The 17,427-nt window shown below is 46.3% G+C and overlaps 1 protein-coding gene across 1 annotated transcript in view; it reads left to right on the plus strand.

Annotated features, from left to right (window-relative positions):
- Window positions 1-17,427, plus strand: part of LOC138259410 (girdin-like) — a 632,998-nt gene that overhangs the window by 506,307 nt on the left and 109,264 nt on the right. The window contains exon 22 of the mRNA XM_069207157.1: window positions 2,378-2,564. Within this exon, the coding sequence (XP_069063258.1) occupies window positions 2,378-2,564 (187 nt within the window). The remainder of the gene's footprint in view (window positions 1-2,377; window positions 2,565-17,427) is intronic.

Raw genomic sequence — 17,427 nt, forward strand, 5'->3', positions numbered from 1 at the left:
ATTTCCATGTATTCCTGTACAGAAAGCCTTTTACAGTGGTGACTGATCATCACGCTTTGCTGGATATCTTCGGCAATCTAAAAGCCAAGATGCCTCCTCGAAATGAACGATGGTGACTACAATTGTAAGAATACGATTATAAATTGTGCATCTTCCCAGAAAGGATCAAAATCTTGCTGAGTACTTTTTGAGAGTGCCTATTCAAGTCATGGTACTCCATCCAAAACGGCTGAGGCCTCCATCAATTTCATTCTTAAGTCAAGTACACAAGCTGCTGTATCGCAGGCCCAGACTGTCACTGCTACGAGTCATGATAGTGACCCACTAAAGTTGAAAGACATAATTGCACATCAGTCACAGAACAAACATGTTCAACCTTTCACTAATGATAGTGAATATCAAAAGTACAAGAACTGTCCATAACTCAGGAAGGAGTTATAATACGAGGCTCCTGATTCCTGAGAGTCTATGACAAAAGGTGATAGAAGTAGCTCAAAGGACATTGTGGTATTGTTGCTACAAAGAGAGCTCTGTGAGACTGAGTTTGGTTTCTGTACCTAGATGAAAGAGTTGAAAAGGAACTCAAAGCTTGTCACATACACAATTGCCTGTCAACCAGAGTTACACAACATACTCGGAATATGTCAGAACTCCCTAAACATGCTTGGGAGAGAATCACCATTGATTTCTTTGGTCCCCTTGACAATGTGCATCACCTAATGATGATCATAGAGGAATATTCATGTTTTCCTTTGGTTGAAGATCTCTCATCCACGACGATTGAGTAACCAAAAAACTTGATGGCATCTTTGCAAACTGAGGCTTACCAGCCCTTGTGAAGTCTGACATGGATCCACCGTTCAGCAGCACAGAATTTGAAGAATCTCTGGAGCATCTCAACACAAAGCATCATAAGATCACACCCCGATGGCCACCGGCCAATGGACATGTTGATCGGTTTATGAGTATGCTAAAGAAAGCAGTGCAGCATGCAACTCTTGAGAAGCTTAATCTAAAAACAACTCTACAAGCTTATTGTTCGACATCCCACTTGACCACAGGAGAAAGTCCCGTGACTTTGATGTTTAAGAGAGCAGTGGCAACCAAGATACCCCAATGGACCACATATAGGAATTGCAATGAAAAACTGATTTGTACGAGGGACTTGGTTAAAAAATAGAGAATGAAAATGTTTGCAGACAAGATGAGAAAGATCTAATTCCGAAAAAGAGATTTGGTGATCGCTCAACAGTTATGGAAAAGAAAATCTGGTGCTCCTTATGATGCTGCATCTTTTCAAGTAGTGTCTCCCATAGGGCACATGGTGACTACCCAAAGACGTGGGAAGTTCCTTACAAGAGACTTTTCTCACTGCAGGCCTGTGTTGCATCGGTCTTCTACTTGAGATGGCAAAAGAAAGACTGATTCTGAGAGCTCAATGACTGTTGCTGATTTGTTACTATCATTGGCAATCTTCAACATTTAAGATGATTGTTTACAGCTTCCAGTAACCGGATTGGGTTGACAGATCAAAGTGCCAAGAAGATTAATTGAAGAGATATAGTTATACATGTTTCTCTATGTATGTAGATATTTGTGTCTGTCTCAAAATTTCTAAAACAAAATGCAGTTTAACAGAGGGGGAGCTGTAGTATCTTGCATGATAAAGCACGGAACCTTTCTGACTTCCCGAGGACTCCATACCATTGTGTGACGTAATTACTAGAATGGAATCTATGAGCATTTGGTTTAGAATGTTGGGGTCTACAGGTACATGCAGAGGAATAAAGATGTGTGATTTACAGCTCCGTATGTGGCCTTGTTATTCAGCAGGTACCGGGAGAAAATGCTACAGTACCCGCATGGTTTTGTTGGGGTATCGAAATGCTAGAATTAGATTATCCTGTCTGGGTATCTATAGGTTTTTTTCTTGGTTAGTTTTACATGGTGTGTGGTGGTTATACATGGTGGATTTCTATTTGTTTTGATGGCTAAGTCTGTGGCATATTGATCTGGTTTTTGGTTGCCCTCTTTGGAAGGTATTGTTATGTGTTTGGTGGGTTTTATGGTTGGTTATCAGTAGTTTTTTTGGTGATTGTGTGTGAATTTTATTTTTGTTAAATGTAGTTGTTGGATTTGTGTTGTGTCCATACAGTGTTTGAGAATCACCTTTAATGAGCTATTTGTTTTTCTGGTAGGGCAATCCATGTAATTTTTTGTAGTCACGGCATTGTCCTATACCAGAGGGCTTACTTTTTCCCAGTCCTTAGCAGATGGACTTTAGCACCATGAATGTACCATATACTACCTCCTTCTCTAGCTTTACATTGCATATTGCTCAGTTGGAGTAAACTGTCCCTCCTCTGTGTCATTCCAGGTTGAGAAAGTCATTCAGCCAGGCAGGACAGGAGCAGGAGGAGTTGCTGACCGAACACCGAGCTCTGAAGAGCCAGCTTAACACTCTGCAACTAGAGAAGACACGCCTTGAGGCAGAGTGCAGTGCCACCAGAGAGCAGAACCAGCAGCTGGACATCCGTATCACGAAACTTGGAAATCAGTGTGAGGTATGGAAGAGGTCATATTTCAGATGTGGGGGATGGGAAGAAATATGATAAGAAGTAGTAGGACAAAAGAGAAACATGTGATTTAAATCAGGCAAGCATATGGAGGGTGCACTGACCCAATCCTTTAATTCCAGTAACCAAAGCAACTGTAAGTTCTGATTACTTTGGAAACCCTCCTCGGTCACCATTTCATGATATGGAGAGTTTAGAAGAAATTACGTGCTGGCACAGGGATTGTGAGTGCACAATTGGTATAAGTCAAAGGCCCTTTCTTTGGCTCATATGGAGGTTGGGTTGTCTGACTCATGAATTTCTGCAGATTTCCCATAATCCGAAGGTAGGGCAAAATGTGTTTTCTTGATTAGAGAAGTGCTAGTTTGAGGGTCACACAATTTAATTAATGAGCTTTTTTTCTAACCCTGGTGTCTTACATGGCCCCTCCAGAGTCGGTGTGCACTCTCACTGAATCAACGTGGTACCAGGATTATATTTTCAGGGACGGGATGTCTTCTTAAAACTTGTAGTGGGTGATCCACCAGAATTATTCACCTCTTTTTGCCCAAATTGCAAAGATTTGATGATATGCTTCTCTGATTATCAACTTTGCAATACTTGAAAAATATTTTTGTACATCTGCCAATCAGGTTTGATATTTTATTCTAATTTTGTTCTCCATGAGATTGCTGTTGACACAGCACTAATTCTTTTTTTCTTCTAACATTTGGAACCAGTCCTCAAAAGTAACCTAAGGTGGACTAACCCTTATCCTCCACTAGTGGTGTATTTTTTGTGTTGTTTGGTGTGATCTTGAGAAACCATTAGAGTGGATTGTGAATAGAAAACATAACATTTGGGACCTGCTTATACTTCTTGTCTCCCTTGACAAACCACACAAAACGTGATGGGAGGAATGCTTTCAATAATTATACCCAATGGCAATCGCTCAGGATAGCACTCCACCCATTATTCTTTTGCTCACCATGCCACCTCAGTTTAGACCCAGCCATATGCAAATCAGTTTTGACTCTGCTCCTCACGGGAATAGTCCAGGCTGAAATGCTAATCCATGTCCTCCCTGCTTATGCAGACTTCAGGCCTTTGCTCAGGTATTGGGGATGATGTCTTCCCAGGGGAACCTGAAGGGCAGAAATAGAGCTTAACATGCTGTGCTCTAATATAGCCTAGGTAGGAATTGACTCTAGTGACAATATGGTAGCGTTATTGCTATGCTTCACTCTCCTTGTCACAAGTCTAATCCTGTCATGCTTCATCGTCCTGGTTATTGCAGTGCATGCTTTATTATCTAAGATGAAGTTGCTTCATTAAAATCTTATTGAAGCATATACTGCCTCTGCTTGTCCTTGTATACGTGAGACTAATGTAACTGAGAAAAACGGATGCAATCTGAGTGACCACGATTTCCCTGAGGAGTCAATTGTGTCATGCACTCAGCTGCCCAATCATCCCTGCTCTTGGGTAGAGATGAGGCACTGCTAGTTAGCTGGAGCAAAACCTGGATGAGGCCGACAGGTGTCACTTGTAGTGAGTTAGACTCAGTCCCCCACGCCACAGGCAATTCTGCCACCAAAATCCAGTAGTCTCATTAGGATAATGAGAGCCTACACAAAACTTCAGCCAATGCCAGCAACTGCAACAGTTTCCAAGTGGTGCACGCTCTGAGGACTGCCTGTCTTCATCCTGCACCAAAAGAACGGAAGGAATCTCCCGTGGAGTGACAGAGTCACTTCCCTGCTTCAGCAGGCACCACTCTGCAGCAACGACCGGTACTCTGGGTCCCCTCTCCTGATGACGAACATGGATCCTGGAACACAGGTGGTGGACTGAAGTGACCCTGTGTCGCGCCACGCTGCAACCCGAGCAGAGCGATTGGCTCGGGGCATGGCTGAACCCGCGGTTCATACTCTCGGCGGCCGCGCGTGCCGCGCCCCGCGCCCCTTCTCAACTGTATTTTCTCGCACAAGGCCCTAAAGTGGGCATTGGGCCTCAGTGAGCTCTAGGCACGGCGCACCCTCGAAATTAGGAGTGGGCACTTTCTCCCCCAGACCCCTCACTTACCTGGTGTAGCCTGTTCTTTTCTTCTTTTTCTCTTCTTTCTCCTGTTTTCTTTCTTTCCTTTTTTACATTTAGAAGCCTACCCTTTTTTCCCTGCATGATTTAGGACCCTTTTCCAAAATGGCGCCTTTCTCTATATTCTCCTATGGTCCTTTCCGAATCCAACATGGTGTATTTTTTCTTCCTGTCTGTCATTTCCTGTTTTAGGGTATATAAGGAGAGTGATTCTTGGTCTCCTTGCACTGCAACACTTCCTTTGGAGGTGATCATGGCTCCGGTTGTTTCTCTCCAGCTTTTTTCCCCGCCTGTTCCAGTTTCTTCCAGTATTTGTTTTCTTGTTGGAAGACCTACCTTTTTGCTTATTTTTTTGTTCCAGAGAGTTACAGCCATAGAGGTTTTTCCCTTTGGGATTTTTTCCTCTGGGACTCCTTCTGGAGGACACGGAATGCCTTTGGCGTTCCATCGTCAGCAGCAGCGTGGCTACCAGAAAGGGCCGCCCTTACCTTGGTCAAGGCAGAACCTACAAGAATCAAGACCACTCTGCAGTTCCAGTTGGCCAGAGTCATAAACGAAGAGTAGCACGTGACACCCTGACTGTCTAAAGGTCCAGCTGTCCAAATCTGGTGGAGGTAAGAGCTTGCCTCCCCGTGCCAGACAGTACCCTGGTGCACTGTGTGTTTCGGAACTCCTAGGGCTTCTGTGTGCTTTTCCAAGAATTCCTTTGTGCACAGCCTAGCCCAGGCCCCCAGCACTCTATCCTGCGATGCTCAGCTTCCTGAGTTGTTCTCTGGCTGCGTGGGATCCCCTTGTGTATTGTTACAACTCCTTTGTCCCCGTGCTGTGGGACTCCTGTGCACACTGCCTGTTCTTCTGAGGGCTCCCTGGGTTGCTGAGAGCCCCCTCTGTCTCCCCCTCCTGGGTAGAATTGACCTGGTCCTTCCTGGGCCCGGGCAGTGCCATTTTCCGTAAACCGTGAGCTTTGCATTTACTAAGGCTTGTTTGCGGAATCCAGTGATGAAATCAGACTGCATTCATCCATACAGCGTGGCACATCTTCTGCACCAACCAGGAACTCACATTTATCTTCTTTGGTGCAATACTGACTTTGTCTTCTTACCGGTGGTTCTTCTTTTGCATCTTCATCTGGGTTAGCAGGGGCTCCTGTTCTCCCTGGACTCTTCAGTGCTTCTTGGACTTCTTCCACAGGTCTTCACGTCCAAGAATCCATCGTTGGTGTCTTGCAGTTTCTTCTGGTTCTTGCACTGTCTTCTATCATGACTTCTAGTGTGTTTTAGGAAACTTGCTGTGTTTTACTCCTGCTTTCCTGGGCTCTGAGGTATTTTATTTACCTTTGGTGTTTTCTTACACTCCCAGCGCCCCTCTACACACTACACTTGCCTAGGTGGGAAACCAACTTTAGCATTCCACTATTTTAGTATATAGTTTGTTTTCCCCCTAGGCCCATTGCAACCTATTGTGATTTTCATTATTTGCACTATTTTCTGACTATTTACTTACCTGTTTTTGGTTACTAGTGTACATATTGTGTAATTTACTTACCTTCTAGATGAGTATAGTCTCCAAGGTATTTTTGGCCTTGTGTCACTAAAATAAACTACCTTTATTTTTGGTAACACTGAGAATTGTCTTTCATGTGTGTGAGTACTGTGTGACTACTGTGGTATTGCAAGAGCTTTGCATGTCTCCTAGTTCAGCCTTGGCTGCTCTCCCTACAACTACCTCTAGACAGCCTGGCTTCTAGACACTGACTACATTTCACTAATAAGGGATTACTGGATCTAGTATAAGGGGTAAGTACCTTTGGTACCCTAAACCAGGCCAGCCTCCTACACTGGATCGGGCGAGGATGCTGAACTTGGTGAGGGTCTTGGTGAGGGTCTGGTCTGTCCCGGGGACTGGTGTGGACTCGTTGACTCAGATGGTGTGGAAGTAGGTGAAAATAGGGTCCAGGAGGTGTCCGAGGACAAAGGTAGGTCCCTTTACTCAGTGAGTCCCAAGCTTCCAAAGGTCTTCAATGAGTGCTTTTGAGTTTGTGTCGGAGTAGTCTTCCAGGTGGAAGTTCAGCACTCCAAGTAGTATGTGTTGTGTCCTCCCCAGGCAGGGAGCTTGCATGATAACACGCCACACACGGAGCCTGTAGTTAATGTCTTTATTAATCAGCGTACAATATTCAGTTGAATTCTCATTATCTCATTACGTTAATGACCTCAGCTTAATACCTCTCAGAATGATTGCGTAATCCCTTCATTGAGTCCTTCCTGGACCACTGGGTCTTAATGCTTACAGTCTTAAGACACTACATCTCCCCCTTGTTAAAGAAAAGACACAAACAAGAAGGACATTAACAAAAATTAGTATTATATTTCTTAGATCAGCGGTATAGGATGTTACACAGTTTGGCTAGACCGTGTTTTAGTAGGTAGTTGAGCTGTACCCCAATTCTACCCCAAGGGTGCAGAGTTTAGTGTTGTATCAGGACTTTCAGGTGGAACAGCCTCTTCTGGAAGCAACAGGGGGTGATGATCGGCCAGACAGATGTTTGAAATGTGACTCCCTTGTGATGGAATTGCTGTGATGGTGCACCATTATGTGTCTCTCGCACTCCACAACTTACAAAGGAGGATCTGTCTTTCCCTTACATTTTTGCTTGACGAGAACCCAGTCACCCTGGTCAAATATGATGTCCTGAGTTTGATGATGTTGATCAGCATATGTCTTCATCTGACGCAGTGTAAGTCGCACAAACTTCATCATCAATCAGGGTTAATTCAGGGGTCCACTGCTGTAATATTTTTTTATAGCTTTCCTAAACATCATGGTGGGAGTACTCTGACCAGTGGGAGAGTGAGGAGTCAACCAGTAGGCACGGAGGGCTTGACATAATGCCTGACTCAGCTAATTCCCTCCATCAATGCATGTTGGATCACTCATTTCAGTGTCCTTTAAACCATTCCACGACACCACTGGCCTGAGGCCACAAGGGTGTACTTTTCTGATGCTTAACATTGAGTTTAGTCAAAAACTCCTTACACTCCTTGCTGTTGTCAGACTCGAGAGGTCTGGTTTGCACCACCCTGCAAATATGTCATCCACCACTCAATAACTTTGTCGTGAGTTGTTGATGACGTCCTCGACCAGAGGAAAACAGGAATGCTTGTCAGTGACCAACATAAAATGTTATCCATTTGCCAGAGGCCCAAAGTAGTCTACGGATACTCTTTCCCACACATGTGCAGGAAGATCAGACATGGTTAGTGGATCCTAGGTCACCTTAAGTGACTTTGCAAAAAAGGCAGTCCTTTAATTCCCTCTCAACTTCCTTTTCCTACCGGGGGAACCATACTTGATCTCTCAGGGCCCTCTTGGTGGCTACAATGCCACAGTGTCTTTCATAAGCGATTTCAATTACTTGCTGTCTGAAACACGCAGGTATGAAAATCTGGGATCCTTTTTGCACAGTGCCTTCTCTAGTGACAGTTCATCTTGGACATTTCAATGTTTTTTAAATTCAACATCATCGCTTAGAGGTTGAAAACTGTCTCCTTGATTATGCTGAAATAATATTTTTAAGATCAAGCGTGTTCTTATTGGCATTTGTAGCAGCTTCAATCTGTTTGATGACAGAGCAACTGGCGTACTCGACTTTACAATAAACTTTATGTATTCCTCAGTAGCTTTTAAAATTAAGCTGTGCCGCTCTAGGGGTACTCGTGAGGTATAGTCCGCAGGCTTTTGATTCTTGCCTGGCCTGTGCACAATTGTATAGTTGTACTCTTGTAAATGCAACCTCCACCTTTCAATGTGAGGAGGCTTCTTGGCTTTCGAATTGCCCAAAATGGTGAGCAGCTCCTGATGGTCTCTGCCAGTCATGAAATGCTTTCCATACAGAAACACATGGAAATGTTCACATACCCATATTACAGCTAGAGTTTCCTTTTTCCAGGTGGGAATAGGCATGTTCTGTGTCACACACTTCGACTTGCGTATGCCACAATGTGTGTATCTGAGCATTTAGATGTCTACTCTGCTGAGCAATGATTGCTGCCAGCCCCACCGGGCTTGCAAGAACACTGATATGTTTGCAGTTTAGGATAAAAGTAATCAAACAGCAACAAAAAGGAGGGGCACGTGTGGGAGGTTCGGAGAACAAAATCTTGGTCCTGTGTATATTACTCCCAATAGTAATCACAATCAAACAGATATACACAGTTTCAAAAAGGTTTTTCTCTCAAAATTCCATTCAGGTTGCTGGAAATCCAATTAGTTTGAAGCAAGAGCCCTCACTCACCATCCGTGACATGCTTCATCATAGGGCTATGCTTCTCGTCAGGCCGGCGCTGCAATGCCTGACGGGCCCCACGGGGGGGGCTCCTTGCCGGAGATCTTTTGCAAATGATGAACAGCCAGTCAAAGACACTGATCTGGGATTGGTATAGAAGGCAGTTAAAAATGACTAGAGGTAGAATGCAATTTATTCGGATGTTGAACCTCTGACATGATTAAAAACAACAAGGGGGGAGACAATAAAACAATGTCTAAACTCCCCAACAAAACAGAAATTGTAAATAATAATCACAAAATCTCACAATTGGGAGTATAGTGTGAGTAGACACAGGGTCCCCTGTGTTACTTCAAATGGTTGGTCAACATGTTTCTCGCTGTTTACTCAAAAATGATCTAGTGCGATTCACCTGGGGGTTTTGTCTTAGCGCAGTTGCCAAGGGTTCTATACAGAGGGCAAAAAGAACAGGTGACATCGGACACCCTTGCCTTGTACCTCTCCTTATAGAAATATGCCCTACTGCCTGGGAGTTATTCATAAATTGTGCCTCAGCACTGGCATATAACTTTTTCAGCAGCTGGACTAGCTTCGAGGTGAATCCGAAGCGAAGTAAGATGGCAACAGTAACTCCCACCGCACAAGATAGAAGCTTTTTTGGCGCCAAGCATAGTTATTGCAGCCTTGATTTTATTGTTGGATTAATAATCAGTCACCTGCACTAAGAAATTTGTATTCAGTGACATTGGTCTTCTGAGCAGAAATCCGTTTTGGTTACCATGCACAACAGTTGGAGATGTGGGGGCTAGTCTTGGTGCTATGATGTTCGTGAACAGCTTATAGTCACTCATTAATAAACTAATGTGGGAATACGAGCTAGGTTGTGAGGGTGGTTTAGGCTTCATAAGAAAGCTCACAGTAAGCGCCTCTGTAAATAATTTGGGCACTTCACATCCTTCTATAATTTCACTGACTAGCACAACTACAAAATTAGCAAGCTGTTGAATACTTTATAGAATGTGGCTGGTAGGCCATTGTTTACGCATGCCTTGGCATTAGGCAATGATTGAATGGCTTCTTTAACTTCCGCAAATTAAATTGAAGCTCGCTACTGATTATGGTTAGCTCTATTGGATGTAGAAAGGCATCAATCGTTTCTGGTGTGCTACTAAGAGTGAAAGCATAAAGATCTACATAATGATCCAGAAACACTTTACTGATCTGATCGGCTGCCGTAATTGTTTGTTTTTTAGTCTTATCAAAAATTGTTTTGATAGCCCAGCAGTTCCGTTTTTCTTTTTAACCGACCAGGCCAGAAAATGCCCTGCCTGTTTAATTTCCTCATATAATTTCTGGAAGCATGAATTCTGGTTGATTAGTTCTCTGGACGTAAATTAATCCTTAGATTTGGGAAGGCTTGTGCAAGCTTAGCTTTAAATTCATAGGTGTGAAGAGTGGAATGTTCCCTACAGGCCTGCTCTGATTCGCATTGTAAGGCTGTGTTTTTTTCCCACTTTAGCTTAATAGCACGAGCTGTGAAGGAAATCGCCTCTGCTCGAATAAAAGCTTTACAGGTCCCTCATACAACAAAGCTTGAAGTTGTACCAATGTTTCTCAGAAAACCCTCTAAAGTCTTTCTTCTGTTAATAATAACTTATCCAGTGACCACAGGGGTCGCTTAACTTAATGACCGCTCAAGCTTAAGTCTAGAAAATTTACTGAGTGGTCAGAGAATGGATTTGAAAGTATTCCTGACCTTTCTCTATCCCAATTATGGGTTGTGAAAAAAACAGTTCTTGATACGAAATTAAAGCATTTGGAAAAACAAGTGTATTCTCTTCCCGAGGGGTGATCAACTCGCCAAGAATAAACCAGGGTAAGGCCCTGCGTTTTTTTTTGCTAAAAACCAAGCTGTCCTCGACTTGCTTTGCTTCTTATTTTTGTGAGAACAATGCAATTTAATATTCTGAATAACATTCATGTTGCTTCCAAATAAAACTAGCCCCTTCAGTGGAAATAGGACATTGTACACTTCCTCGAGAGGAATGACCTCATCTTCTATGGGCCCATAGAAGCCGACTAGATGGATATGCTGGCCATGGACCTGCAAGCTAACAAGTATCCACGTAGCCTTGAGGTCCTTCACCACCTGTAGTACCTCCCCGGAAAAGTACGAGCTATCAAGATGGCCACCCCACTTACCACTGCATGTGCAGATGCATAAGATGTGTAGGAAGTAAAGCTAGGAGTTATAGGTTGCTTGGCAGAGACTTTCAAATGTGTCTCCTGGAGGAAGATAATTTGGGCTGTAGCTGACGTAAGCCATGACATCATAGATCTGAACTTAGTTCTGTTATTAATGCCATTGACATTGCAATAAACAAAACTTACATATTCTGGTTTAGTCGGTTTGAGCGATTGCTTGCCATCCAGCTCCAGTCAAGTTTCTCCCGGCTGAAGTAACGCAGGCCTGGTTTGCAAAGCTTGCGGCACGAACCAAGCATTCCGTGATTCTAATTGAAACATTAGTGCCAGTACAAGTTTTTTCACCTGATTTTTGTTTTGCTCCCTTCCCCACCCTGAAGTGCCCCTCTAGCCCTCCCCCCCCAGCTTCCCCTATCGCTGGAGACCTACCCATCCTAGGCTCACCTGTAGCACCCTTCATCTGCTCTCCATGTGCGTTCCCTCCCACCTCGCCCCCAACTCCCTCCCAACCCCCTTGCATCCTGGTAGTGCCTTGGCATGACAACTAGAGGCTGCCTGAGTGGTGACTGTGGGCATCTTGGACTACAATACGCAGCTTAGCCTGGTTGAGTCCAAAGATAAAACAAAATGTTGCCTTCAAAATTTGCTTACAACAACCTTTCTACCCACCTCCCCCTCAAACTTCTTGGTTTGAGCTCAGAAAGTCCTTTGCCTGATCCACCGACTGAAAGATCTGCGACCGCCCCTTAAATAGGACTTTCAATCTGGATTGCTGGACAATTCCCACTGGAACTCGTAGGTTTTGGAAGCTGTTGATCAGGCCTTTTAAACTCTTTGCTTCCCCGAGCTGAAAACACTGACCAATCGGAAAGAATCTTGAAAGAATAATTCTCTACAGCCTGATACGTTCTGTCCCTGATGGTGTTAGCCAAAATATGCTCCTTGATCCAGAAATCTCCAGAATAGACTAAAATAGTCTGTGGATATTATTTAGCGTTAGAAGACTGAACTGCGGCTACACAACGTCCCAGCGTAATTGTGAAATCTATATTTTCTGCAGCTTCTTCTGGGCACAGGTTTGGATATGAGATCCATAATCAATTTAGTTAGAGACTGACCATTCTCAGGCCCTCCAGCTATCCCTGTAAATCTCAGTTTGGAGCAGCATAATCTATTTTCTGCATTGCCTATTTTTATTTGTAGTTTTACCAATCCAGACTGCAGTATAAGAGTTGTAGATTCCTGCTTAGGTCTAAAATCTTCCAGATCAGAGACTCGTTGTTCCACTTGAGAAATACGTGCTGTAAGCTGTGCATAGTGGTGTGGATCTTGATTAATTGTTCATTCGTTTTTTTATGCACCTCATCTTGGGAAATTTTCATTGCCCTTAATTCTCCTAATATCTGATGTAAAATTGTGTCAGTTGTTGATGCTTGGACTGTATACGTCTCAAAGTCTTGTAATACTGCCATTCCTTGTAGTCGTGCAGATTCAGGTGCAGGTTCCACTGCCGCCTAAGTAAAGTTATTTGTCTCTTGATAGCTTTCTAGATCCCTTGGTGGAGCTGTGGGTGTGGCTGGTGTCTGCAAGATTAAAGTGGTGGACACTTGCTGTACGTCTACTGATCCACCATTCCCATTGCAACCATTACTAGATTAGTTATGCTCAGAAGTTAGAGTTACCCCATCTCTTTGCAGCTTCTTGAAACTGGCTGTTGTGAACAGGGGGTAGGCTTTCCATTTCGTGGATACTGTGATATTGCCCAATGGAAGCCTTACATGACATGTCAGAAAGAGACTTCTAGTTGCAGATTCCTTACCTTACAATTTCCCCCATGCGTCAGACTGGATCTGGAGATTTTTCTTCGAGCAACACCCTTCCACATCGGTAGGTGGCGTCGGCCGACTCCACGGGTGTCATAGTCGCCGTGATGACGTCGGAAGTAGCACATAGACGCCGCCTCACGCAGTGATGTCAGTTCCTTTCTTTCCGCACCACGCGCTGATCCGGAGAGAGCTATCCCGGTCTCTTTTTGACCGAGTTCAACCATTTTGTTGAGTTTTTTGGGTGAGTTTTTAGTGCGCTGAGATGTCCCCGAAGATCTGTTTCAAGCCGTGCGAGGACTGTCACCGCATGATGTCAGTGACTGATCCTCATCGGGTTTGTTTTGGTGCGTGGAGCACGACCATGACCCGAACCCGTGCTCCGAGTGCCGGGCCATGCACCCGAAGGCCTTGAGAGAGCGTTCTCTCAAGCTCATGGCGACCTGGCGCTCGACTCAGCGTAGGTCCCTGTCTCACTCGAGAGGAAGGTATCGACACTGTTCGCAGAGCCCCCACCATTCGTCTTCCTCCAAATCTTCGAGCACAGGTAAGAAGTCGTCTTTGAAGTGGTCCCGTTGCCCTTCGACTTTACCCCGTTGCTCAGCTGATGCGACGCGGAGGAGCATCGACACTTAAGACCTCCATCCTCAGAGCCTGCTTCTGGGTCCAGTCTGCACTTCCCCGAATTTACTGGAGCTGGAGCGACCCCCGCCCATCTTAAAGTTCTGTGAGGCCATGCGCCTCATTTTTGGGCTGACTGACCCTGATACAGCGCCTTCGGGCCCAAGGGGTTCGGTTGAGGGGCCTTCGGATTCCGTGCCGGTGGCTTCGGCACTGGCCACCGAGGTCCCCTCCAAATCCGCTTTGAGACCTTCCCCGGTGCCGGTTCAATTGTTGATGTTCCCAACATCAGTAGTGCCCACTATTGACGTCAACCTGATCCTTATCCCCAATGACTCGTAGTCGGAGTGGCGTCAGCCGATGCCGCCTCTGTCCTCGATTGGGCCTACTTACCCAAGGTGAGATTTGGACCCTTTTTCCTATGGGTACGAATTCGGAGAAGGATTGGAGGGGTCCCTGGACCTTTATGAATACCAGGATGACCCATCTTTGGACTGGGCACACGAATTGGGTGAGGCCAGTGGACTGGACACTTCTCCAGATGCTGGCATGCTGTCTCCTCCTACTATGGCTACGGTGGAGGGAGCAGCTTATGCTATGGTGGTCAGTAGGGCGGCTTAGGACCTTGGCCTTGAGCTACCTACTGTAGAGTTCAGGTCCAATCTCCTGACAGATGTGCTTCAACCAGGGGCTTCCACATCTGAGCCCCTTTTACCATTCTGTGAAGCCCTCACCGATGTCCTTTTGCGTATTTGGTCCAAAGCCAACACAGGGGCTCCTGTGAATAGGACTATCGCACGCCGCCATCGGCCCGCCCCATACAACCCTAAATTCCTGTCCCAACACCCCACGCCAGAGAGTCTTGTCATCCAGGCTTCCTCTTCCTCAGGCACATTCCCTTCCGCATCCCCAGATAGGGAATCAAAAAGGCTGGAACAATTTGGAAGAAGATGGTTTCTTCCTCCAGTCTCACACTGGTCCGTGAACACCGCATACCTTTTGGGCTGCTATACCTACTCTCTCTGGGATATGGTTGTGCAAGTTCTGCCGCAGATACCGGAGGAGGCCCGTGCTATCGTCTCCCAAGCTGTCAACGATGGGAGAGATGCGGCAAAGTTCACGATCCAATGTGGGCTGGACACGACCGACTCTCTGGACAGATCGGTTGCTACAACTGTGGCCTTGAGATGCCACGCCTGGTTGCGTACTTCTGGCTTTTTAGGGGATGTCCAACAGTCTCTCATGGACATGCCCTTCGATGGCTCCTGTCTCTTTGGAGACAAAGCAGACTCAGCCTTGGAGAGATTCAAGGATTCCCGGGCTACGGCTCGGTCTCTTGGTCTTTCCTTTGCCCCTCGCCCCCAGCATTCTGCTTTTTGCCCCTTTCGGACCACAGAAGGGGCACCCTGTCGCGTCACCCTCCCAGCCCTGTGCCACCCACGCTGTTCAGCCGATGCGTGTGGCTGGGGACGTGGAATCCCACGTAAGCGTGGGACACGGAACCAGAGGTCTGTCCAGTCCACCCCTGCCCCAAACACTCCTAGTCAGTCCCCTCACTCCGATCTAGTGGGCAGCAGGATTTGCCATCACCTGCTGCACTGGGAATCCATCACTACACACAAGTGGGTTTTGCAGATAGTTCAAAGGGGCTGTTCCCTCCCTTTCGGACCTGCCCCACCGGCCATGCCTCCATCACTCAGCCAACTTCTGAAGGATCATTTGGCACTTCTCCGCCAGGAGGTTGCGGCTCTCTTGGCCAAGGGAGCTATAGAGAAGGTCGCTGTGCCAGAAGTAGGTGGTGGTTGTTATTCCAGCTACTTTCTGGTGCCAAAAAAGGACAAGGGCTTACATCCTACCCTAGACCTTCGGGACCTCAACTACTTCCTCAAAAAGGAGAAATTAAAAATGCTCACCCTGGCTCAGGGTCTGTCTGCGTTAGACTCAAGAGACTGGATGGTAGCGTTTGACTTGCAGGACGCTTATTTCCACATCCACATTCTGCCTGCCCACAGACGTTACCTACAATTCGTGGTAGCTCACGAGTACTATCAGTTTACCGTGCTCCCCTTCGGCCTTACCAGCACCCCTTGGGTGTTCACAAAAGAGATGGCGGTGGTTGCAGCTCATCTGCGCAGGTTAGGGGTCTCAGTCTTCCCCTTCCCCGACAACTGGCTGTTGAAGGCGGACTCACCCCATAAAGTCGTCTCCCACCTTCAGACTACGGCAAGCCTCCTGCACACGCTGGGGTTCACTATCAATGTGCCGAAGTCACACCTGACTCCCTCTCAGACGCTCCCTTTCATCAGAGCTGTTCTGGACACATTGCAGTTTCAGGCTTATCCTCCCGAAAAGCGAGCCCAAGATATACAGGCTATGATTCCGATCTTTCAGCCTCTGCCTTGGGTTTCAGTGAGACTGACTGAGGCTTAGTGACACATGCCAGATGGCATATGCGGGCTCTGCAGTGACACTTGAAGTTCCAGTGGGCACAGCATCAGGGGAATCTCTGCGACATGGCCCAGATCTCAGAGAGGTCTGCGAAAGACCTTCAGTGGTGGCTTTTGAATCTGCATTGGGTCCATGGCAGATGCCTCTCCCTTCCCCAACCAGATCTATCTATAGTGACACATGGGAGAGACGGAGATCAGAGGTCTCTGGTCTCCGGTGTCGTCTGGTCTCCATATCAACCTTTTGGAGCTCTGGGTAATCAGGCTTGCGTTAAAAGCTTTTCTTCCCTCTCTCAAAGGGAAGGTAGTACAGGTGTTCACGGAAAATACTACCGCCATGTGGTACTGCCGCAAACAGGGTGGAGTAGGGTCCTGGACCCTTTGTCAGGTGGCACTAAGCCTCTGGACATGGCTGGAACATCAGGGCATTACCCTGGTGGTTCAACATCTGGCGGGTTCTCTCAACGCCAGAGCGGACTAACTCAGCCATGGATGCAGAGCCAATCACAAATGGTTTCTCCATTCGGAGGTGACGCAAGGTCTCTTTCAGCAATGGGAAGAGCCTTGGTTAGATCTGTTCACCTCTTCAGAGAACTCACAATGTCAGCTTGTTTGCTAGTTGGAGTTTCCAAGGCGGCACTCGCTCGAAGGCGCTTTTCGTCTCGAGTGGAACTCCGGCCTCCTTTACGCCTTTATGCCTATACCACTTCTGCCCAGAGTTCTCAAGAAGATCAGGAACGACCGGGCCCAAGTCATCTTGGTGGCTCCGGACTGGGCACGGAGAGTATGGCCATCAATCCACCACTCAGACTGCCTCTTCGAGCAGCTCTTCTGTCGCAGCAGCGGGGAAAGGTTCTCCACCCGAACCTGTCCAATCTCCGCCTTCATGCGTGGAAATTGAGTGGCGACAGTTGACGTCTTTTGATCTTCCACCCGAAGCCTGTGATGTTATCTTGGCAGCCGGAGTCCCTCGACCAAAATGGTATACGCCTGTCGTTGGTATAAATTTGTGGCATGATGCACCAACAAATCTGTTGATTTCCTCTATCTGATGTTCTTTTGTTCATTCTTTCTTTGGCCCAGCAGGGCTCTGCTTTGGGCACCCTTAGATGGTATATATCTGCCATTTCGGCCTTTTGTAGGTTACCTGATCAGCCCTCACTCTTTAATTCTCCTATTGTGAGTAGATTCCTAAAAGATCTCACCCATTTATTTCCTCCCACTCCATTTATGATGCCTCAGTGGGACCTCAATCTTGTCCTTACTCATTTAATGTGTACTCCCTTTGAGCCGATGCACAATTGCCCCTTATGGCTCCTCACTTTCAAGACTGTTTTTCTTGTTCTCATCACTTCTGCTCGCAGGGTGAGCGAGCTTCAGGCCCTTTCGCCAAA

This window comes from Pleurodeles waltl, chromosome 9 (genome assembly GCF_031143425.1).
Source record: "Pleurodeles waltl isolate 20211129_DDA chromosome 9, aPleWal1.hap1.20221129, whole genome shotgun sequence".
Taxonomy (NCBI): Eukaryota; Metazoa; Chordata; class Amphibia; order Caudata; family Salamandridae; genus Pleurodeles; species Pleurodeles waltl.